The sequence below is a fragment of the Aquarana catesbeiana genome, linkage group LG01, assembly GCF_042186555.1.
Source record: "Aquarana catesbeiana isolate 2022-GZ linkage group LG01, ASM4218655v1, whole genome shotgun sequence".
Taxonomy (NCBI): Eukaryota; Metazoa; Chordata; class Amphibia; order Anura; family Ranidae; genus Aquarana; species Aquarana catesbeiana.
The window spans coordinates 98,228,493-98,254,385 of NC_133324.1; the positions used below are offsets into that span (position 1 = coordinate 98,228,493).

General features: G+C 42.4%; 1 protein-coding gene across 2 annotated transcripts in view; it reads right to left on the reverse strand.

Moving 5' to 3' along the window:
- EMB (embigin) overlaps nucleotides 1–25,893 on the reverse strand; it is a 71,550-nt gene that overhangs the window by 11,459 nt on the left and 34,198 nt on the right. For both annotated transcript variants that reach the window (XM_073622169.1, XM_073622180.1), the window contains exons 4-8: nucleotides 22,926–23,014; nucleotides 19,279–19,406; nucleotides 13,457–13,739; nucleotides 4,489–4,522; nucleotides 4,332–4,397 (exon numbers count right to left, since the gene is read on the reverse strand). In XM_073622169.1, coding sequence (XP_073478270.1) covers nucleotides 4,340–4,397; nucleotides 4,489–4,522; nucleotides 13,457–13,739; nucleotides 19,279–19,406; nucleotides 22,926–23,014 — 592 coding nt within the window. In that variant the 3' untranslated portion in view covers nucleotides 4,332–4,339. The remainder of the gene's footprint in view (nucleotides 1–4,331; nucleotides 4,398–4,488; nucleotides 4,523–13,456; nucleotides 13,740–19,278; nucleotides 19,407–22,925; nucleotides 23,015–25,893) is intronic.

The window sequence follows — 25,893 nt, forward strand, 5'->3', positions numbered from 1 at the left end:
ATCCCAACCACTGCAGTGAGTTTGCATCTCCCTGTGCCTGTGTGGGTTTCCGCCTACACTCCAAAGACATGCTGGTAGGTAAATTGACCCTAGAATGCATCTGAATGAGAGTTAAGGACCTCAGATTGTAAGCTCCTTGAGGGCGGGGACTGATGTGAATGTATAATATATATGTGAAGCTTTGCGTAAATTATACAGTGGGGCAAAAAAGTATTTGGTCAGCCACCAATTGTGCAAGTTCTCCCACTTAAAAAGAAGAGAGAGGCCTGTAATTGTCATCATAGGTATACCTCAACTATGAGAGACAAAATGTGGAAACAAATCCAGACAATCACATTGTCTGATTTTTGAAAGAATTTATTTGCAAATTATAGTGGAAAATAAGTATTTGGTCAATATCAAAAGTTCATCTCAACACTTTGTTATATATCCTTTGTTGGCAATGACAGAGGTCAAACGTTTTCTGTAAGTTTTCACAAGGTTGTCACACACTGTTGCTGGTATGTTGGTCATTCCTCCATGCAGATCTCCTCTACAGCAGTGATGTTTTGGGGCTGTCGCTGGGCAACACGGACTTTCAACTCCCTCCAAAGGTTTTCTATGGGGTTGAGATCTGGAGACTGGCTAGGCCACTCCAGGACCTTGAAATGCTTCTTACGAAGCCACCCCTTCGTTGCCCGGGCAGTGTGTTTGGGATCATTGTCATGCTGAAAGACCCAGCCACGTTTCATCTTCAATGCCCTTGCTGATGGGAGGAGGTTTGCACTCAAAATCTAGCGATACATGGCCCCATTCATTCTTTCATGTACACGGATCAGTCGTCCTGTTCCCTTTGCAGAGAAACAGCCCCAAAGCGTGATGTTGCCACCCCCATGCTTCCCAGTAGGTATGGTGTTGTTTGGTTGCAACTCAGGATTCTCTCTCCTCCAAACACGACAAGTTGTGTTTCTTCCAAACAGTTCTACTTTGGTTTCATCTGACCATATGACATTCTCCCAATCCTCTTCTGGATCATCCAAATGCTTTCTAGCAAACCTCAGACGGGCCCAGACATGTACTGGCTTAAGCAGGGGGACACATCTGGCACTGCAGGATCTGAGTCCCTGGCGGCATAGTGTGTTACTGATGGTAGCCTTTGTTACGTTGGTCCCAGCTCTCTGCAGGTCATTCACTAGGTCCCCCGTGTGGTTCTGGGATTATTGCTCACCGTTCTTGTGATCATTTTGACCCCACGGGGTGAGATCTTGTGTGGAGCCCCAGCTAGAGGGAGATTATCAGTGGTCTTGTATGTCTTCCATTTTCGAATTATTGCTCCCACAGTTGATTTCTTCACACCAAGCTGCTTGCCTATTGCAGATTCAGTCTTCCCAGCCTGGTAGAGGTCTACAATTTTGTTTTTGGTGTCCTTCGACAGCTCTTTGGTCTTCACCATAGTGGAGTTTGGAGTGTGACTGTTTGAGGTTGTGGACAGGTGTCTTTTATACTGGTAACAAGTTCAAACAGGTGCCATTAATACAGGTAATGAGTGGAGGACAGAGGAGCCTCCTAAAGAAGAAGATACAGGTCTGTGAGAGCCAAAAATCTTGCTTGTTTGTAGGTGACCAAATACTTATTTTCCACCATAATTTGCAAATAAATTCTTTCAAAAATCAGACAATGTGATTGTCTGGATTTGTTTCCACATTTTGTCTCTCATAGTTGAGGTATACCTATAATGACAATTACAGGCCTCTCTCATCTTTTTAAGTGGGAGAACTTGCACAATTGGTGGCTGGCTAAATACTTTTTTTGCCCTACTGTAAGTACCTGTAATAAATAAATACAGTGCTATTCATTTTGAATGGCATCAAGCCAACTGACTGCAACGTACATGAGTTTTGGCAAACCACAACACACAGATGCAACTTATTTTAAGTAAACTGTGCAAAGTTAATGTTGTCCTTTAAATCTGAATGTATTTTTAAATTTATTTATGGTATAATATATATTTATTGTATATCGTATATATGTCTCTATCATCTAATGGAAGTTTTGGAGATTTTATTGTTTTTATGTTCACTGAAAATAATATTACTGTGTTTTTACTGAAAATAAAATGTTGGCAGGAAAGACCAATTTATTTATTCATACCTATTGGAATCATTAGTCATGGCCTTGTAGAATGCTTTTTTTTTAAATTTTTTTTTACATTTACCATGTTCTTTTCAGCATTTTGGGGCTACGAGGAGAATGGCTTTATTATTACTGTTACAACCATAACTAGTTTTATTAAGAGCAGTAACTATTGTATGTGTTACTTTAGTATGATTTAAATAAGTATTCACTTACCGTATATACGCAAGTATAGGCCGACCTGAATATAAGCCAAGGCACCTAATTTTACCACAAAAAACTGGGAAAATGTATTGACTCGAGTATAAGCCTAGGGTGGAAAAATGCAGCAGCTACTGGGTAAACAATGCCCATCTGCAGCCTCACTGTGCCCATCTGCTGCCTCATTGTGCCCATTTGCAGCCTCATTGTGCCCATTTGCAGCCTCACTGTGCCAATTTGCAGCCTCATTGTGCCCATCTGCAGCCGTACCTTTGATTACTAAAACAGCGGGTGTCTCCCGCTGTGTTATGCAGTCTGTTCGGCGGCCGTCCATTGTAACAAAGCCCCACCTCCTCATCCGCTGTGGGCTTTGTTACAATGAACGGCCAGCAAAACAGACTGCATAACACAGCGGGAGACACCCGCTGTTTTAGTAATTAAAGGTACGGCGGCTGTACAGCTCACACGAGTATAAGCCGGGGGGGGGGGGTTTTCAGTCTAAAAAATGGGCTGAAAAACTCGGCTTATAGTATATATATATATATATATATATATATATATATATATATATATATATATATATATATATATATATTATATACAGTAATTATATAAGCGAATATAATTATAAATACTGTATATACTATTATATATGACTTAAATGAGTGTTCACTGACAAAACACAATCACTTCCCAGTAGCAAAGATCAATGCTTATGTGCAAAGCATAGTACCAGCAACCACTAAATCAAAATTCATGAACTGTATTTTGATCAATAAAATGCAATTTCTAAATATTTGCCAAGGGGAACCGCACAAAATGACGCTAATAACTCTATGGGGTTGATTTACTAAAACTGGAGAGTGTAAAATCTGGTGCAGCTGTGCATGGTAGCCAACCAGCTTCTAACTTCAGCTTGGTCAATTAAACCACTTCAAGACTGCAATATGTATATTTACATTGTGGCTTTTATGTGGTTCACCGGGGTTATGGCAAACGATTAGCCACTGGATCGCTTTTAGAAGCGGCAGGAGGGGTTGTCCTGTGTTTCTCAGGCTTACCGTTCTTAGCGGCGAGCATGAGAAACGATCTGGTGGTTGGCGCAGCTGGTCACAGATCAGATTGTCTCTCCTCACCTCTATGATCTACGTGGACCAAAGCGACGTCATGACGTCACTTCTGGTCTAGGGCAGAAGTAAACTTTTTTTTTTTTTGTTTAATACATAGATCAATGTCTCTTTTTTTGGGGATCTGATGCTTTTAAAGGTAGAGGATAGATTTGGGATCTTTTAGGCCCCAGATCTCTCCATAAAGAGGACCTGTCATCCCTTGTTTCTATCACAAGGGATGTTTACATTTCTTGTAATAGGAATAAAAGTGATAAAAAAAAATGAAAGGCACAGTGAAAAAAATAAAACAAAAATAATAAAATAACTGTAAAAAAAACATTTTTTTAAAGCGCCTCCATCCCTCCATGCTCGCATGCAGAATGCATAGGTAGGTAGCACACGCATATGTAAACGGTGTTCGCATCGCACATGTGAGTTATCGCCATGAACGTTACAGCGAAAGCAATAATTCTAGCCTTCCACCACCTCTGTAACTCCAGACTGGTAACCTGTAAAAAAATTGAATAGTCAGCTATGGAGATTTTTAAGTATTTTGTCGTAGTTTGTCGCCATACCACGAGTGTGCGCAATTTTAAAGCGTGACATGTTGGGTATCTATTTACTTGGCGTTACATCATCTTTTACATTTAACTTAAGAATTGGGTTATATATTGTGTTTTTTTTTTATTACAATTGATTAAAGTGTATTTATTCCAAAAAAAAAAAAAAAAAAGGGCTAGGTCTTCAAGTGGATAATTATGATATTATGAAAAAAAACCTGGAAGCTGATTGTTTTTTATGCAGAACTGAACCAGATTGTGCACGCTCCAGTTTTAGTAAATCCACCCCTTTGCTTCAAAACTGTATTCTTTAATAACAAAACGAGATCCCCAGTAGACGTTCTATCACCTTAGATATTAAGCTTTCCTCTGCCTTGTGGTGCTCTCTTCACTTTTGCCATTTTCTTCAGCTTTCCTAAAAAAATGAACATGCAGTACAAATATTAAGCATTATACATATCACAACAAAACTATTAAGTAATGAATTAATATGGGCAGGTTCTTACAGTTGTGTCATTTGTTCATCTTCGCTTTTAACATCTGTGAAAGAGAATTAAAATATCATTAGAAACATAGAATGGATAATGCATTTATAACTCACTGTAATGCCAAATATAAAGGGCAACATAACATGCACAAAGTTTTTCTTAACACTAAACAGGTACGAAAGAGACCACTTTTCCCTATGCTTGTCTGTCAAAGTGACCCTCACTTACCCTGTTTCCCCGAAAATAAGACCTAAATAATAATAATAATCACGCTAGGTCTTATTTTCGGGGAAACAGGGTATTTGTATTGTCACTTAATGCTGTGCAGAACACGGCCCAGTTCACACCTGTGCGATTTACCGTGTGTTCCCTAATGCACATTAATACATGACAAAAGGGTTCCAGTTCTTTTGCATGAGGCCTTTCACACCTGTGCACTTTCCTGTACATTATGAAAAATAATACAAGTGCATTTTTTTGGTCGATCAATGTGTGTTTTTGGCTTTAATGGCAGCATACAAAAAATGCATTTAACGTACATTTTGCCACACGACAAAAACCTCTGTCCCTTAGCAATCACTACATTATTTGACTTTTATTGGCCAAACAAAAAAGGGAGAACAAATGAAAATGCACTAAACCTGCATGAAAATGCACATCAATAACATGCCGAAAAGGCAGAAAATGCAGATGCAAAGATGGGAACCTAGCTTTTCCTGCACTACCACCAATTCCCATGCCTTTTTTCTGTCTCATGTGAAGAAATAAATTTACACTTGGGCAAAAAAGGGTATTAAAGTGTTACTAAACCCACAACAGTAAAATCAGTCTCTAAATGCAGCATAGGATGCTTGTTATACTCACTGTGGAACTTGAGGGGTTAACCCTCTGCATTGTTTAAAAAGGCTAACACACAGGCAATAGCCAACCTGCACATGCTCAGTTGTGTCTTTTATGCTGGAGAGAACAGTTTCTTGTTCTCAGAGATAGCCAGGTCACATGATATTGACATCACACATGTGGGCGTGTATACAGACTGCAGTGAAAATCTCCACCTTCCTTAACTCTCAGCACTGAAGAAACTGCAGTTTATGATGTAACCGCTGTATACAGAACATAAGCTGTGGGCACTGTGTGTGTGTGTGTGTGGGGGGGGGGGGGGAACTATTTTCATATTACTTGGTTTAGTAACACTTTAAGGTATATGCTACTCCAACACTTCCAACACTTCATATTTCTGATATGTGCTTGTTTGAAAAAGTATCCTGTTTTCTTTGTATTGCGTCCTTTATGTGAAACCTCTGGTGTCCCTGCCAGCCACTGTGCTTTCTTAACAAAAACTGACCACACCAAGCGGAACAGCACAGTGTGATCAGTTTTCTCTCCCCCAATAATCAGATTGGTGCTGACATAACCCCCCCCCCCTCCATCCCCCCGCACAGCCATTTATCAATATAACCTTTATTGGGGATCCCAGGCCAAGAATTTCTGAATGGGGACAGCATCTATGGGTCCAGGAGACACCAATTCTAGTTGCGCTGCTGTGACCTTTGCCGTCTTAGGCCTGCTCCAATGTGTATCACCTGTTCTCTTGACATTTTGTATATATTTATGACTTTGCTATTATATTGTAGATTTTGACACCCTCCTCTCCCCATAAAGAAAGAAAAAACATAGCTTCGAAATTCATTGGGCTACCCTGTGAACACCGTGAAGGATCTGGCCATACACCCAATACAGGCAAATCCAGTGCTACAGTATTTAGAGTCATAGAGTGCCATTCTATGAAGATTGTATGTCAGCATGTCATCATGTTAATTGTTTTTTATTGATGTAGATACCAATATGACCGTTGGGTCATTTTTTATGATTGTATAAAAAAAAAAAAAAAAAAAAAAAAAGCTTTTGCATCTTTTATCATATCTCTATCATACTTGTTTACTATTTTTTAATTCTGCTTAAAGAGTCCCAATTGGCATTGTATTGTTATGTATCTCTAAGTATTTCTGGGGATGTTGGCAGAATTTCATGTTCTATGCCCCATGCACACGATCAGAAATTCCGTCAGAAAAATCTTGGATGGTTTTTCAGACGGAATTCCGCTCAAGCTTGCCTTGCATACACACGGTCACACAAAAGTTCTCTGAACTTTCAACCGTCAAGAACGCGGTGACGTACAACACTACGACGAGCCGAGAAAATGAAGTTCAATGCTTCCGAGCATGCATCGAATTGTTTCCGAGCATGCGTGATTTTTAGCGCGTCCGAATTGCATACAGACTAATGCGTTTTCGGATAGGAACGAACGAAAAATGGAGAACCTGCTCTCAATCTTTTGCTGGCTGGAATTATGCCAGCAAAAGTGCGATGGAGCGTACACACGGTCGGAATTTCTGACCAAAAGCTCACATCCGCCTTTTGGTGGCGGAATTTCTGATCGTGTGTACGGGGCATAAGGATCATTATCTAACTGGCCTTTTCCTCTAAATTTATTGGGAAGACCAGTATTCTGTTGTTTCTCCTCCCCTAGCTCTCTGAGCTAATTATACATCTGAGGATAGAAGGTAAGTGATCACTTACACTGTAAAAAAAAAAGCAAACAAAAATGTATTTATAATGTTTTTTTTATACTTTTACACATTTTTTTGCCTTTCACCTCTATTTTAAACTGAATGGGTTGTTTTACAAGGGGAGGGTTCAAATATAGTTTATTATAATATCAATACCACAGTAATAAGTGATAAAAGTCCAAGCCTGAAAACAAATAAAAAAAAAGCATCAATAAGCTGCTGGAAATCACCTGGTATGTGGCTTCACAGTCTTATTAACTGAATTCTTTAGCGCTCAAATGTTTTTCTTTTAGCAACCAAAGTGCAATAAACATTCACCTCTGTCATGTTTATATATTAAAAATGTAGCCCCCACTATCATCATTCTCATGGAACTTCGCTGACCTAAGACGGCAAAGGTCACAGCAGCGCAACTAGAATTGGTGTCTCCTGGACCCATAGATGCTGTCCCCATTCAGAAATTCTTGGCCTGGGATCCCCAATAAAGGTTATATTGATCATACACAGTCCATAACAGTGTTAGGTATTTATCTGCATTAACTCCTTGTTGTCCCTGCATATAGAAAGTGTCATGTTATGTACACTATATAGCCAAAATGATGTGGACACCCCACCAAATTATTGAGTTCAGGTGTTTCCAGTGAAGGGTCCTGGTAATTGTACAGGAAACATTAGACATTTGCACCCTTCTAATATTGTGACAGCACAGGCAGGTATGCAGAAGGTATTATATGTCTCATTCCATCACAAATTCAAATAATTATACCTGATTTTAGGATATAGGGCAGAGCCAAGAAAAACATTCTAAGTGGACATCTACTGCTGGTTATAAAATCTCTGTGATGATCCAGCCCTCCTAATAAGCCGGGGTTGGCAGGGCCTTCCATCCTTATGCCGTGTACACACGGGCGGACTTTTCGACCGGACTGGTCCGACGCAACGAATCCGTCGGACAATCCGATCGTGTGTGGGCTTCATCGGACCTCCAGCGGACTTTTTCTGTCGAAAATCAGACGGACTTTAGATTTAGAAATCTTTCCGACGGAGTCGAAAAATCCGTTCGTCTGTATGCTAGTCCAACGGACAAAAAAGGACACAAGGGCAGCTATTGGCTACTGGCTGTGAACTTCCTTATTCTGGTCCAGTCGTACGTCATCAGGTTCAAACGACCGGACTTTCGAACGGACTTTAGGACTTTCAAACGTGTGTGCGCAAGTCCGGTCGTTCGTAAGTCCGCGGTAACTCCGTCGAAAATCCGTCGGAAAGACCATCGGACGTTTGATGCTGAAAAGGCCGCCCGTGTGTACACGGCATTATTCCCACTTCTTCACACCCCCTACTCCATAAACAAAACTAAACGGGTAATCCCTGCAGAAATGTTTGGCTTTATCCTTCTGTATTTTAACTCCATAACGACACAATAACACATATATGTGGCATCCAGAAGGTGGGCTTTAAACCTGGGCGCAGCATATAGGTATACCTGTGTTTGTGCTGGGAGCACCCCACACAGCGCGCTCCCAGCACAGAGACCGGGCTCTCACCGGGGGCCCCGAGTCTCATACTATTAATCAGCACCTGGGACTCCCAGTTCCCGGTCACCTGATCACTGTGATAGCCTCTGATTGGCTATCACAATGATCAGTCACCCATATGTTTTGTTTCTCTTCTGATCAGAGAGAATGATGCATTGGGGTTGATTTACTAAAGCCAAATAGACTGTGCACTTTGCAAAGTGCAATTGCAGTCTGTAAGTGCAGTTGCTCCAGAAGTTAGTAAATGAGGTAAAGTTCCACTTTGCAAAGAATACCCAATCATGTGCCAGGAAAATAAAATAAACTGCATTTTTGCTTGCACATGATTGAATGATTAAAGTCAGCAGGGCTCCTACTCATTTACTCATCTTTGGCACAACTGCACTTTGCAAAGTGCACAGTCTATTTGCCTTTAGTAAATCAACCCCATTGTGTCTTTTTCTCCTTGCAGGAGAGAAAGATGTAAACAAATAAAAGTGCATAAGGCCCCTTTCACATATGCGGAGCGTTCAGGTCTGCCTGTCAGTTTTCTAGGCGGACCTGAACGGACGCTCCATGCAGTTCTATGGAGTGACGGATGTCAGTGGTGACGTGTCCGCTGACATCCGATCCGCTAAATTCAGACGGATGGAAACCCTATTTACCCTCCTTCTGGCAGATCGGATCGGATGAAAACGGACAGGCAGATCCGTTTTCATCCGAACCCCCCCATAGAGGAGAGAGGAGTTCTGACAGGTCCATCTCAGTGTGCAAATGCACAACAATGTGTGAAAGGGGCCTAAGCAAAAGATTAAAAAAAAAAATAATAAGACAAAAATAGCTAGATTAATGTTTGATCTGGGTAAGTGTCAGGGTTAGTGTAAGGGTAAAAGGTCAGGGTCAGCATATTTTAGGTAGAATTTTAGAAAAACTGCATTTTTAAAATTAATGTCAGTTATTGTCAATGTCAGTGTGGTTTAGATAGGATACAAAAAGCAAAATGTGCACTATTGTTTCTGGGCCCTACTACGGGTACAAACATCAAATAACATGCACATATGTGATATTGCTGTGATTGTAATAAGCAGGAAAACTTATTTTGGGTTGTTCTTTGGCAGTAAGTTATAGCAATAGCAAGAAATTTACAGCTAAATAAATTTAAAAAATGTATTTTTTTTTATTATTTTGGGCCAGTTTTCCTCTGATAATAAAACAACAACAAAAAATAATTCTCCTGGATGCACTAGTAGTTGCGATCATACGTACAATTTTACTAACACACATGTGTGTGCATAGCGTTTGCTGGGTGTGCTTGGGCACACCCTAATCACCCTGTGCAGTGCCAATTTCCCCTGCTTCCTGGTGCCCCCTATCCCCCCCCTGAAGTGCTGCCAGCCTACCTCTTCTCCTCTCCCGCCGGATGCTGCAGGGGGATATTTCAGGATGGAGAGCAGGGGAAGGGGCTGGTAACTATTTCATTTTTTTGCCCCTTCCTTTTCTGAATGAACACAGTGAGTGAACTGTACCAGTCGCTCCTGTGTTTATTCTTAACTGAAGCATAGCCCCCCCCCCCCCCCAACAGGGCTCCTAAAAATTTTTTTTTTTAAATAACGTAAAAAATAATTTAAAAAAATACATTGTAAAAAATAATAAAAATAAAAACTACTGACACCAATCTCTGCTCTACTGACGCTGTCCACTGCTCTGCTGATATACAAGCATGTATGTTTGTGCTCTGGAGTGCACACCCTAATGCAATAGGCTGCGCACACCAATGCTAACACATGACAAAGTTGCAAAATCGGGTCTGGGCGGTAAACAGTGGCGTCACTAGGGTTGGTGTCACCTGGTGCGGTAAAACATGGTGTCCCCCCCCTCGTGTATCCTGCCCGGCGCCCTGCAGGCAGTGCAAGGTCACCGGGCACACCCCAAACCGGTCCCTGTAAATGATAGTATAGGGTGGTATAGTGGCAGGTTAGGGTAGTATAGGGCAGGTTAGGGTGATATAGGGCAGTTTGGGGTGGTATAGGTCAGTTTGGGGTGGTATAGGTGTGGTATAGGTCAGTTTGGGGTGGTAAAGGTCAGTTTGGGGTGATATAGGTTAATTTGGGGTACTATAGGGGTGGTATGGGTCAGTTTGGGGTGGTATAGGGCAGTTTGGAGTGGTATAGGTCAGTTTAGGGGGGTATAGGGAAGGTTAGTGAGGTATAGGGCAGTTTGGGATGGTATAGGGCAGTTTGGGGTGATATAGTAGAGATGCCACTGGAGGTAAGGTTTGTTTTACCCTTGCTCACAAAGGGGTTAATGCTTAGGATCATAATGTTCCTTTAAAGCAGGAGTCTCAAACTGGCGGCCCTCCAGCTGTTGCAAAACTACAAGTCCCATCATTCCTCTGCCTGTGGGAGTTATGCTTGTAACTTTCAGCTTTGCAATGCCTCATGGAACTTGTAGTTTCGCAACAGCTAGAGGGCCGCCAGTTTGAGACTAGGGATGAGCTTTGAGTTCGAGTCGAACTCATGTTCGACTCGAACATTGGCTGTTCGCAAGTTCACCGAACAGCGAACAATTTGGGGTGTTCGCGGCAAATTCGAATGCCGTGGAACACCCTTTAAAAGTCTATGGGAGAAATCAAAAGTGCTAATTTTAAAGGCTAATATGCAAGTTATTGTCATAAAAAGTGTTTGGGGACCTGGGTCCTGCCCCAGGGGACATGGATCAATGCAAAAAAAAGTTTTAAAAACGGCCGTTTTTTCAGGAGCAGTGATTTTAATAATGCTTAAAGTCAATCAATAAAAGTGTAATATCCCTTTAAATTTCGTACCTGGGGGGTGTCTATAGTGTGTCTGTAAAGGGGCGCATGTTTCCTGTGTTTAGAACAGTCTGACAGCAAAATGACATTTTGAAGGAAAAAACTCATTTAAAACTACCCGCGGCTATTGCATTGCCGACAATACACATAGAAGTTCATTGATAAAAACGGCATGGGAATTCCCCAAAGGGGAACCCCGAACCAAAATTAAAAAAAAAAAAATGACGTGGGAGTCCCCCTAAATTCCATACCAGGCCCTTCAGGTCTGGTATGGATATTAAGGGGAACCCCGGCCAAAATTAAAAAAAAAAAATGACGTGGGGTTCCCCCAAAAATCCATACCAGACCCTTATCCGAGCACGCAACCTGGCAGGCCGCAGGAAAAGAGGGGGGGAGGAGAGTGCGGCCCCCCCTCCCTCCTGAACCGTACCAGGCCACATGCCCTCAACATTGGGAGGGTGCTTTGGGGTAGCCCCCCAAAACACCTTGTCCCCATGTTGATGAGGACAAGGGCCTCATCCCCACAACCCTGGCCGGTGGTTGTGGGGGTCTGCGGGCGGGGGGCTTATCGGAATCTGGAAGCCCCCTTTAACAAGGTGACCCCCAGATCCCGGCCCCCCCCCTGTGTGAAATGGTAAGGGGGTACATAAGTACCCCTACCATTTCACGAAAAAAGTGTCAAAAATGTTAAAAATGACAAGAGACAGTTTTTGACAATTCCTTTATTTAAATGCTTCTTCTTTCTTCTATCTTCCTTCATCTTCTGGTTCTTCTGGTTCTTCTGGCTCTTCTGGTTCTTCCTCCGGCGTTCTCGTCCAGCATCTCCTCCGCGGCGTCTTCTATCTTCTTCTCCTCGGGCCGCTCCGCACCCATGGCATAGGGGGGAGGCTCCCGCTCTTCTCTTCTTCTTTTCTTCTCTTCTGTTCTTCTTCATTTTCTTCTCCGGGCCGCTCCGCAATCCATGCTGGCATGGAGGGAGGCTCCCGCTGTGTGACGGCGCTCCTCGTCTGACAGTTCTTAAATAACGAGGGGCGGGGCCACCCGGTGACCCCGCCCCCCTCTGACGCACGGTGACTTGACGGGACTTCCCTGTGGCATTCCCCGTGACGTCACAGGGAAGTCCCGTCAAGTCACCGTGCGTCAGAGGGGGGCGGGGTTCACCGGGTGGCTACCCCAAAGCACCCTCCCAATGTTGAGGGCATGTGGCCTGGTACGGTTCAGGAGGGAGGGGGGGCGCACTCTCGTCCCCCCCTCTTTTCCTGCGGCCTGCCAGGTTGCGTGCTCGGATAAGGGTCTGGTATGGATTTTTGGGGGGACCCCACGCCGTTTTTTTTTTTTTTTTTTGGCGCGGGGTTCCCCTTAATTTAGGGGGAACCCCACGTCATTTTTTTTTTTAAATTTTGGCCGGGGTTCCCCTTAATATCCATACCAGACCTGAAGGGCCTGGTATGGAATTTAGGAGGACTCCCACGTCATATTTTTTTTTTAATTTTGGTTCGGGGTTCCCCTTTGGGGAATTCCCATGCCGTTTTTATCAATGAACTTCTATGTGTATTGTCGGCAATGCAATAGCTGCGGGTAGTTTTAAATGAGTTTTTTCCTTCAAAATGTCATTTTGCTGTCAGACTGTTCTAAACACAGGAAACATGCGCCCCTTTACAGGCATACTATAGACACCCCCCAGGTACGAAATTTAAAGGGATATTACACTTTTATTGTTTGACTTTAAGCATTATTAAAATCACTGCTCCTGAAAAAACGGCCGTTTTTAAAACTTTTTTTTGCATTGATCCATGTCCCCTGGGGCAGGACCCAGGTCCCCAAACACTTTTTATGACAATAACTTGCATATAAGCCTTTAAAATTAGCACTTTTGATTATTAATGTTCGTGTCCCATAGACTTTAACGGTGTTCGCATGTTCGAACGAACTTTTTTCCTGTTCGCATGTTCTGGTGCGAACCGAACAGGGGGGTGTTCGGCTCATCCCTATTTGAGACCCCTGCTTTAAAGCAATATATCCTGAAAGATGCTACTTCATCATTATACTAAAAATAACTAAACATTTACAGCACAAAGCTGAGAATGTCTTACCATCTTCACTGTGTTTCTTTTTGCTCAGCAGTTCATAGCCTAAAATAACGCCTACTAAAACGGCAACTTCCGCTACTATAGCAAGAAAGACCTTAAGTGGCACCATTAAACTGAGCACATTGACGTCAACATGTCCTTCACTTTCTCCAGTCTTAAAAACTGCCTTGCACACATACGCGCCGCTATCGCCTTCAGTCAGGCCTGATATGTGCAGCTTTGTCTCATTGGCTGTTTTGTTGTCTTGTTTGAACCTTGAGGATTCTGAAGAGATAGTTAACAGTACCTAAAAAATAAATAAAAAAAAAGTGCAAAAAATAATAATATAGTAATAAAATACATATACTGTATATTAAAGTGGAACTGAACTCAAAAACCAAAGATTTGCTACAGTACAGTATGTTATAGGGAACATTTAGAAATGATCATTCTGCATGGATTTTAGGAAGAATCAAATTGTATTTTTGAATATGGAACAGATACAACAAAACACTTTCTTTGGGTTTTTTAACAGACCACAAGGGAGCTCACCTATAGCGTTTACATACACTTTAACGTTTTTGTGAAGGCTACATCTAACTAGTCTTAAAAACATTCCCTCCCTTTTCCTCCTACCTATCTCCTGTATACTTTGTGTAAAAAATATCGTAACTTTTTTTAATTCAGTACGTTCACGTGATTTAGCAGCTCCAATTCCCCTATGTAAGGGAGTACTCGACAAAGGCTGAGAATTCCCAAAGCAGTAATGCCAACCATAGGCTCCCATGGCCCATCCCTCCTCTTGCCTGCAGCAGCTGCTCACTGACACAGAGCTGCAGGATCACATGACCGGACCAAGGTGGATTAAAAATAGGTAAGTGCACAGATATTTTTTATACTATAAATAGTATAAAAAATGCAGGATAGGTAGGAGGAGGAGCAAGGGAACTTTATAAAGAAAAATTAATATATACCTTAACTAATACTTTAACTTAAAAAAGACCACATACTGTAGACCACATTGTTCAGTTCTACATTTTGTAGGACAAACCCTTAAAACCTGAGACTGATCTTGTAAACCCAAGTCAACTGAAAACAAATATCTAATAGCCCCAGCCTGGGAATAGGAATAGATGAACACTCAGGACACCAAACATGTAGAACATAGAGGCTCCAGAAAAAAGGGGCAAGGTTGTATACCATGACATCATAATTAAAGCGGAGTTCCAGGCATTTGTTTGTTTATTAAAAGTCAGCAGCTGCAAAAAGTGTAGCTGCTGACTTTTAATAAACAGAAATTCACCTGTCCCACGGTCCAGCAATGAACTCACCACAGCCGTGTTCTCTCCGTGCCCTCCTTCGGCGGCATCTCTACTATAGGCACCCAGCTGTGACAGCTTGCGGCTTCTGTGCATGCGCAAGTGGTGCTGCGGTCTGTGACTGGCCCTGAGGTCTTCCAGGACCTGTCATGTGTCCCAGAAGACTTCGGGAGGGAAAGCAGGTACAGAAGTAGGAGCAGGTACTTGACAAATTCGGGTACCTGCTCCCCCCTCCTCACAAACAGGAGCCAGGAAGGAGGTCTTATAGCGGAAGTTCCACTTTTGGGTGGAACTCCGCTTTAATATTTGCAAAGAAAAGCAACAAAATACAAAACAGAGACTTTCAAATCAGCAGGACAATAAATCTAGAACAAGGACAGTAAGGGCTTGTTAACACTTGTTTCAACTTTAACACACATTAAAGGGTAGGTTCACCTTTATGCCGCGTACTCACGAGCGGACTTTACGACAGACTTTGCCCGGCGGACTTTTCGACAGACTTTATGAGGGACTTTCCGAATGAACGGACTTGCCTACACACAATCCACCAAAGTCTGTCGAATTCGTACGTGATGACGTACGACCGGACTAAAACAAGGAAGTTCATAGCCAGTAGCCAATAGCTGCCCTAGCGTGGCTTTTTGTCCGTCGAACTAGCATACAGACGAGCAGACTTTTCAACCGGACTCAAGTTCGACGGATAGATTTAAAACATGTTTCAAATCTAAGTCTGTCCAACTTTTGACAAAACAAAGTCCGCTGGAGCCCACACACGATCGAATTGTCCGACGAAATCCCGTCCGCCGGGCAAAGTCTGCCATAAAGTCCGCTCGTGTGTACGTGGCATTCGAGAAAAATTTGTAAGGTGAACTTACACAGGATGCCCTCCTCAACCACCCCCTCCACCCCCCAGTCTCGCTGACCTGGAGCATGGCGATCTCCCATTCTGAGCCCTGCTATAGCCGAGTCACCGGACCGGGGCTTATAAATCCCCTTGGCTTTCACTTCTTCTTCCCCACTCAAAGGACAGGTTACGTGGGTTTTGATTTGTCGGCGCGGTCACCTATTCAAATGCTCCTAAACGTACCTCCTGACGGGGTACATTTGGATATTAAGCTGTGGGGATTTCTAAGCCCTGGACCCGTGACGTGGCTATAGCAGGGATCAGAACGGAGATCGCTATGCACTAGGTCAGCGGGACTGGGGGGGTGAGGAGGGGGTCCTGTGTAAGTTCACCTTACAGATTTTTCTGTAGAGGTGAACTCACCCTTTAAAGTGTCTACCGCTTCAACACACTTTGATGCTTCTGTGATGCTTTTTTTGAAGCTTTAATGAAGCTTGGCAAATGCCGTACGTGTGTTAATTATCTATTTGCTTTAAAGGGGCCCAGTAGAACCGCGGCTCAAAAATACCCCTGTTCAGCAAATCTCCAGCTTATTAGTACCCTCATTTAGCAGATCCCCAGATAATTAGTACCCCCATTAAGCAGATCCCCTACTCATTAGTACCCCCCAGCTATGCTGATGCCCCACTCAGTAGTAATCCCCAGATCCACTGATCCCCCACTTAGTAGTAAGCCCCAGCTTTGCTGATCCTCTGGTTTGCTGATCCTCCTCTCTCTCTGGTCCCTGCTTATCTCCCGCTATATTGCTGTCACGCTGCTCAACATATGTGACATCTGCTTGTTTCTCCTGCTTTGGTCTCCCAGCTTTGCTGATCCACTGCCGCTCAGTCCTCTCCTTTTCACCTTTTGCTATAGTGTTCACATGTTGCACACCACGTCCGCTCCAGCCCAGACCCCGCACACCAGATGTGACGTCTGCACCAGACACTTCCAGAATATATACTCATGAACCGGAAGTGACTGCTGATGACGTATTTCTAGTCTGCTTGTTGGTTTCCCAGTGCATCTTGGGATATCTCATGCCTGCAATACTTCCAAAGCAAAGCTAACGCCAAGGCTGCATTCACACCTGAGCATTTCAAAGTCACGTGTTTTTACCGCATTTTACCACAATTTTGCCACGTTTTTTACAGCATTTTTGCTGCGATTTTGTTCAGGTCACCACTGTAAAAGGCAGAAAAACGCCTGTAATCTGCCCCAAAGAAGCTCATGTTCTTTTCTGAGCTCAGGGCGTTTTTCAGGCATTTTGCTTTAGTTTGCCTGTAAAGTGGCACATCTCTACAATGTATAGAACATGCCACATCAATAATGATATTTCTAAAAAGGAAAAAATTTCATTTAAACTTGCTCACGGCTGTAATGTATTGCTGGCTCCCGGCAATATATGGTAGATGGAAAAAAAAAAAAAGGTCCCTTTCGGGTCTGGTATGGATTTTAAGGGGAACCCCATGCCAAAATAAAAAACTGACGTGGGGTCCCCCCAAAATACATACCAGACCCTTATCCGAGCATGCAGCCTGGCAAGCCAGGAAAGGGGGGGTGAGAGATAATGCTGGTATTAGCAATCTGCTGAAAAGGTTCATGAGATCACACTCCGGTAGATCTACTTTTATCATAGGCAATTCTTGACTACTGTATGATTATTTAATTCTGGGCATTTGAGGGATAAGTTATGTTCCCAAGCTTTAACAAATTTGGTAAAATATTCACAGAAGTGATGTGAACTGGCTGGGGAAGCCCCCGTGGTGTCAATGGGGGGCGGGGTCACCCATTTATGTCACCGGGTGACCCCGCCCTCAGTTATATAGAAACTGTCACAGAGAAGATGAGTCAGTCGGCAGGAGCCTCCCATGGAGGAGGATCGGTTGTGCCTTTTTTTTTCTTTTTCGGGTCGTCGGTGGTGTGAAGGAAGAAGATGAATGGACATCGCTGGACATTTTTATTTTTTTATTTTTTAATAAAGGTCTTGTCCCAAGCTGTCTCTTGTCTTTTTTACCATTTTTGACACTTTTTTTGTATAATGGTAGGGGTATGATGTACCCCATTACCAATTCACACAGGGGGGAGGCCGGAATCTTGGGGTCCCCTTGTTAAAGGGGGCTTCCAGATTCCGATAAGCCCCCCGCCCACGTACCCCCACAACCACCGGGCAAGGGTTGTGGGGATGAGGCCCTTGTCCCCATCAACATGGGAACAAGATGCTTTGGGGTCAGACCCCAAAGCACCCCCCCATGTTGAGGTCACCTGGCCTGGTACGGTTCAGGAGGGGGGGCGCTCTCTCATCCCCCCTCTTGTCCTGTGGCCTGCCAGGTTGTGTGCTGGGATAAGGGTCTGATATGGATTTTAAGGGGAACCCTGCGCCATCAGGTCTGGTATGGATTTTGGGGGGGAACCCTACGCCATTGTTTTTTCAAAATTTGGTGCAGGGTATTTTTAAATTTTGGTCCGGGGTTCCCCTAATATTCATACCAGACCCAAAGGGCCTGGTAATGGATTGGGGGGGGACCCCATGCTGTTTTTTTCAATGAGTTTTATCTATATTGCCAAGACCCGACAATTAATTACAGCCGCGATCAGTTTTAAATGACAATTTTTCCTTTAGAAATGTCATTTTGCTGTGGTACAGTTTTAAACACGGGAAAATGCGCCACTTTGCAGGCATACTATAGACACCCCCCAGACATGATATTTAAAGGAATATTTCATTTTTATTGTTTCACTTTAAGCATTAAAAAAATCAATGCTCCCAAAAAAAAGGGCCGTTTTAAAAGAAAATTTTTATATTGATACATGTGCCCTGGGGCAGGACCTAGGTCCCCAAACACTTTTTATGACAATAACTTGCATATAATCCTTTAAAATTAGCACTTTTGATTTTTCATGTTAGTGTCCCATAGACTTTAACGGTGTTCCGGCGGCTTTCGAATTTGCCGCGGACACCGCATATTGTTTGCTGTTTGGCGAACAGGCGTACACCTGATGTTCGAGGCGAACTTACAATTGCCTCGAACATCGGGCTCATCCCTACTGGCTGGCTGCGAGGAGATCCAAAGAGAGAAGACATTGTTTGCATTGGACCTCTCCAGTGATACCAGACTAGATCCTTAGATGGAAGTCCCTCAGTCCCCTCCAGCAACTTTTAGAAAAAAAGGCCCCACAGCCAGCCTAGCTTGGACATCAATGAACAGCAGACACATGGCAAGCCTGCCCCAGTGGGCAGCAGCCCTCCAGGCTGGGATCGCCCTCCTCTAGGACAAGAGCCCCTCTGCTCCAAGTCTCAGAGTATTTATGCTCCCTCCCAGCCATCATCTGGGCACCTCTCCCCAGGAGTTGGCCAGGGCTACATACAAATTCAGCTGCTGATTTGACTCTCTCAGCTCACTCCTGAAGCTTTTTACGCAGGCAAGGGGAAGCAGTCAACCCTGCAGCCAGTGAAACACAGAACACACCAAAGCAATCGCATCCAGCTCAACTGATTACAGTGAGTCAGTAACTAAATTTACCTAATCTAGCACCCATTTTTGATGGTGCTACACAAATACAAGCTAAAATTCCTACTGTACTTGCCCATTGACACAAACCCAAAGCCCTTCAAAACAAGCCTTAATGATTCTATCACTTACCTGCTCATTTTCATTGACTTTATACCAGAGCCACTCCACAGGTTGGTACTTGAAACTGTCGCATTTCAGGACTGTAGAATCTCCATTATAAGTCACTAAGGTCTTGCCCCCACTATGAACACCAGGCGCTGGAACAGCAGAAATGTAGATTAGTTCACAATGTTTTAGAGAGGGTAGCTGAGAAAACAACTTTGTATTTTGGAAAGGTGCGTCACAATTTTAGTATATTTGTTGGAAATATTCTGAAGGTAGCCAAATAAACAATCAATATTTTGGACATCATCCTTTCACTTAACATATTTATCCACTTGTAGGCAGGTGCAGGCTGTATTCCCCACTGCAGGTAATGCTCAATCAAAGCGGCAATGCAGAAGGGGAAGTTATGAGGAACTTAGTTCCTCTATGATTTCCTGCGGTCACCAGGGGAACAGCTGTCCCATTGGACACTGGTGCACCCCGTGATCTCTGCAGCCAACTTGGGTGAGGGCAGAACCTTTTTAACTACTTCAAAACTGGGCACTTTCACCCCCTTCCTGCCCATGCCAATTTTCAGCTTTCAGTGCTGTCATACTTTGAATGAAAATTCATGCAACACTGTACCCATATGAAGTTTTTATCATTTTTTCCCATACAAATAGAGCTTTCTTTTGGTGGTATTTAATTACCGCTAGGATTTTATTTATTTTTTTTGCTAAATGAAAAAAAATGAAAATGTAAAAAAAACAACATTTATTTCCTTTTTTTTTAACTTTGCAAATAAATAATCGTTCTTCAAAAATTTAGGCCAAAATGTATTTTGCTACATTTCTTTTGTGAGAATAACCCAAATCAGTGTATATTATTTAGTCTGTAGGAAAGTTATAGAGTTCACAATACACAAGAAAAAGAACCGCTGCTCCAGGTGTATGATCAGAGACTGGTTGGAATGTCTCATAGAGTGCCAGCCCGGCCCTCCTCCGTGGGAAACTTGGAAAAGAAGAAAGAAATGGCTGCACATCCAGAACTCCCGATTGCCCTTTATTGTTCACAAGGATAACACCAATTACACCAACATATGGTCACGTAGACGCGTTTCACACACACATCTTGTGCTTAATCATTACCATATGTTGGTGTATTTGGTGTTATCCTTGTGAACAATAAAAGGCAATTGGGAGTTCTGGATGTGCAGCCATTTCTTTCTTCTTTACCATAGAGTCCACAAACTATGGTATATATATCGGAAAATTGATCAATCCTGATGTACTGACGGTCCGATTATTGAGGCCCGAAAATGCCAGGACAGCACAGATATCTCCCAAATTACCTGCTTTTTGGAATGTAGACAGTTGAAGGTATTTAGTAAGAGGCATGGCGAGTTTTTTGAAGGTGCCCACTTTCACCACAACACATGAAAACTTATAGCCATGTGTTGTAGTGGAATATGATAAAAAAAAAAGGTGGCAGCACTTATTTTGTAGCACATAGGGCATCCCATTGAAATAAACATGTATACTAAAGGTGCATCGCTAAAATATAGATTAAATTGTAACATCCTGTTCTCCACATAAGAGAATGAAAAAAAGTTATTTACATCAAAGTTGTTTCTAAAGTGCTCTAAAGATGTAATGAGTGAAGATTCCAGACAGAGTGCTTCAGAGGAAAGACGCCACCATCACCCAATCACACTGTCTCTTACCATCAGGTGTGGACCCCGACAGAGGAAGGTCAAACACACAATTTGGAACACAATCCTGAACAGGAATCCAATGAAAATGTTCCACCACTCCCCTCTTACTGCTACTCTCCCACTCTGCTGATGCTCTCCACTAAGGTGTCCCGGATGAAAATAGGGAAATGCCCAGAATGCATAACATAGTGTAATATTCACAAGGGTTTATTGATTTAAATCAATAAACTAACGAAATCCCGCCTATGGACGTAACACGTATGGGGGGGGAGTAGCTACATCTACAGTCACCCACGGCCATCTTTGAATCTACATCTGTATACTGATATGCCCATACACATGCACTTGGTGGAATGGCTTTGTTTGTAAGTGAATTTTATCTTTTTAAATAAAATCAGTATGTGTTTACGGAGAGCACTAGATGTTCTGTTCTTATTTGTATATACATGACCGGTGGAGCCAGTGATATCTACATCGTGGATTGACCTTTGGAGCATATAACCCCATGGTGTGGGAAAATTGCATGTTGACCGTTCCGGTCTCATTAAGGGGGTGAGAGGCTGCTGTCGTCTGTGGTGGATGGGCTGGACTCACTCTTTCACACTTGTATATTTGACATTGGACACTTTTCCCACAGGGGTTACCATTTTTTACAATCCACATTTTTTTTTGTTTTCTTTTCATGGACTTCTTTTTTACTGAATGTTTTTAATATATTCATTTTATTTGCGCTGCACTGATTTCTGCTATATATTCCATTGAGGGGTTTATGTATTGTCCTTATAGTGTTCAGCTGGCAATCAATATATGTATATGTGCATATACACATATATATGTATGAGCAATATTGGTTATATTTGCGCTGAATATTTTCTTATTGATTTAAAAGAATTGCATTCACGTCAATAAAAGTACCAATCCGCATGTCAAAATGACCAAAAGTTTACAACCAACAAAATGGCCACCGCGTCCCAGTGCCAGTGACCTCAAACGCCACAACTGCGCGATTATTGCTGGCGAAACGCGTAGGGAGGAGTCGTGGCGTGTGATGTCATCGTGCATTGGGACGCGTCTGCCATTTTGTTGGTAGCACACTATGTTATGCATTCTGCGTTTCCCTATTTTCATCTGGGAAACCTTAGTGGAGAGCATCAGCAGAGTGGGAGAGTAGTAGTAAGAGGAGAGTGGTGAAACATCTTCATTGGATTCCCATTCTGGATTGTGTTCCAAATTGCGTGTTTGACCTTCCTCTGTGGGGGTCCGCACCTGACAGTAAGAGACAGTCTGATTGGGTGATGGGGGCGTCTTTAATCTGAAGTGCTCTGTCTGGAATCTTTGCTCATTAATTACATCTTTGGAGCACTTTAAAAAAACAACTTTGATGACTTTTTTTTTGGACTCTCTTATGTGGAGAACTGGATGTTACAATTCAATCTATATTTTAGCGCTGCACCTTTAGTATATGTGTTTACATATTTTTACAGCAATATCGTGCTAGCAGCTATTATAATATTCCTTTCAAAATGTTTTAATTTTTGTATTTTATCACCTAGCGCAGCTGGTTAATATATATATATATACTATCATTGAAATAAACAGGCTGCCCTAAATGCGACACACTTATACAGGCAAAACCATAGGCACATTGTCACACCTGTATAGGTGTGAATGGAGCCTGATTCTGGGAAGAATTTCAGAAGTTAATAAGATTTAAAACATTTCCCTCTTTGATGAATGAATTGGTATTATTAAACCTCATAATAACCTTGTGATAACATAGCTTGGCATTTAACTTTTTTGCTTCCAATATGTAATGTGCAACTGGCTTCATCAGGCTAACGTCTGTAGTTGGTTTGTTTAAATGTATCGGCTCACATCATTTTTTGTGAAGTTCTCCTTCTAGTGTCAAACTAACACTGCAGGCTTTTGGAATCACCATAAAACAATCACAAATGTATAACGCAGAGGTCTTTCTTACCTTTTATGTAAAATGTTGCTTTTGCTTCTGTAGTAGAACTGAAAATGCAAGCATAACTTCCTGTACTGTTCACGTCTGCTACAGACACTCTGTACGTAGAATAAAAAATATAATACATCTTATGATAAACACCACTTTTTTGGAGGAATAAGATCTAACAGCTGCTGATATGGAAGCCACCATAGAAGCCACCGCTAAGGGCACTCATAATGTCAAAAGAAAAATGGTCCAATCCTCTCTATATGGCTGGTCTCTAGTTCCCCATGAGGGAGATTTCTACGGGGATATAGACATCACTTACACCCTGACAGAAGTTCTAACCCCTCCCTGCTCTATCCAAAAGAAAAAAAAAAAGTAATAAATAGAGTCGGACTTTAACCAATTCCGGACCGCCCACTGTATATATACGTCATTACTTTGACGTTATATATTTTTTTACACAGTGGGCGGTGGGTTCGCCACAGGATCAATTTTATGGGCAGCAGGAGAGGTGCTTCCCAGTCGTTTTCCCCGCTTACTGGAGACAACGGTAGCGGGGAAAATGATACGACCATCTGGACTGATGGGCAGGAATTCGAGTGAGGGCAAGATGACCCCCACTCGACTCTATGCCCTTGGAGGACCGGAGCAACATCTGACGTCACTTTCGCCCAACAGCCTTAAAGGGCCTTTTTTTATTTTTTTATTTTAGTAAGAGTAAAATTATGATTATTTTTTTTTTTTATTGCTTTTAGGTGTAAATGTGAGATCTGAGGTCTTTTTTGACCCCAGATATCACAATAAAGAGGACCTGTCATGCTTATCTCTATTACAAGGGATGTTTACATTCCTTGTAATAGGAATACAAGTGATCAAAATTTTTTTTTTAAAGGGACAGTGTAAAAAAAAAAAAAAAAAAGAAGGTAAAGCGCCCCGTCCCTCTGAGCTCACGCACGGAAGCAAACGCATACGTAAGTCACACCCACATATGTAAATAGTGTTAAAGGCACACATGTGAGGTATGGCCGTGATCATTAGAACGAGACCAATAATTCTAGCACTAGACCTCCTCTGTATCTCTAAACAGGTAACCTGTAAAAATGTTTAAATTGTCACTATTTAACAACTTGCCGCCCACCCACCGTCAAATGACAGCTTGGCGATGCGGCTCCCGTTCTGCGTGGATGTCATATGAGGGCCTCATCAGTGCCCTGATTACAATTAAGTGCCAACCAGTGCCAGCAATGATTGCCCACCACTGCCAGCAATCAATGCCAACCAGTGGCCACAATTACCACCAATCTGTGCCCACAAGTGCCAGCATTAAGTGCCCACAAGTGCCAGCAATCAGTGGCCATTAGCGGTGCCAGTCAATGCTGGCTATCAGTGCTGCCCATCAATGCCCATCACTGCTGCCCATTAATACTCATCACTGCTACCCATCAATGCCACCCATCAATGCCCCTCAGTGCCGCCCATCAGTGCCTCCTATCCATGCCGCCTATCTGTGCCCACCAGTGCCGCCTATCTGTGCCCAATGCCACCCATCAGTGCCACCTATCAGTGCTCATCAGTGCCACATATCAGTGCCACATATCAGTACCCATAAGTGCGGCACATTCGTGCCTCCTCATCAGTGCCACCTAATCATTGAAATAAAAATAAAAAATGAACTGCGCTAAACCAGAGATGAAATAATATACATTGAAATATATATATAACAACCAATATCAGAAAAACAAATATCTGACAGTATTAAATAAATATATAATCCTGAGGAGTCAGATAAAGTAACATAATAACAATATTGAGTTGAATAGCAATGTGTGAAAAAAGTCCCAAAGAACCCAAATGGTATGCAACGGTGATTAGATTAAAACTCATCAAATGGCACCAAGTGAAAGATCCATCACCTGTAGCAATACACGCTTACCAGAGGCAAGCTACAAGACAGCTTGTATTTGAAATAGGATATCCATTCAATGGAGGCGTCCCAATCCGACCTCACCGGGGGAGGAAGACAAGGCAGGAAGGCTCCGTCCGGTGGATAGAGGTAATCAAGAAGGGGGACCTGGAAATGGACTGTTCGGTCTGGAAAGCTGCAACATGCCACATGACCAGCGTGTATTGCTACAGGTGGTGGATCTTTCACTTGGTGCCATTTGATGAGTTTTAATCTAATCACCGTTGGATACCATTTGGGTTCTTTGGGACTTTTTTCACACATTGCCATTCACCTCAATATTGTTATTATGTTACTTTATCTGACTCCTCAGGATTATATATTTATTTAATACTGTCAGATATTTGTTTTTCTGATATTGGTTGTTATATATATATTTCAATGTATATTATTTCATCTCCGGTTTAGCGCAGTTCATTTTTTATTTTTATGACTTGTTTGTTTGTGTATGCCTCACAAATTGGGACTGCAGCTTTATAATTTTTTGTGTTTGTGAAGCGCGGTAATTTATTGTATTTTTCACCTAATCATTGCCCATAAGTGGCCCCTCATCAGTGCAGCCTATCAGTGCCCATCAGTGAAGGAGAAAAATTACTTACTTACAAAATTTACTGACAGAAACTAAGAAAACCTTTTTTTTTTTAAATTGTTGGTTTTTATTTTTTTTTAATAAAATAAAAAACCCGGGAGTGATTAAAAATGGCCAAAAGAAAGCTCTATTTGTGTGAAGAAAATGATAACACTTTGACTTGGGTACAGTGTAGCATGACCGCGCAATTGTCATTCAAAGCGTGACAGCGCTGAAAGCTGAAAAATGGCCTCGGCACGAAGGGGGATGTAAGTATTGAGGTGGTTAAGTACCGTAGTTTGTCACCATTCCATGAGCGTGCCTAATTTTAGAGCATGACATGTTGGGTATCAATTAACTTGGCGTAACAATGTAACATAATCTTTCACATTATACAAACAAATTGAGCTAACTTTACTGTTTTCTTATTTTTTAATTCAAAAAAGTGTATTTTGTCC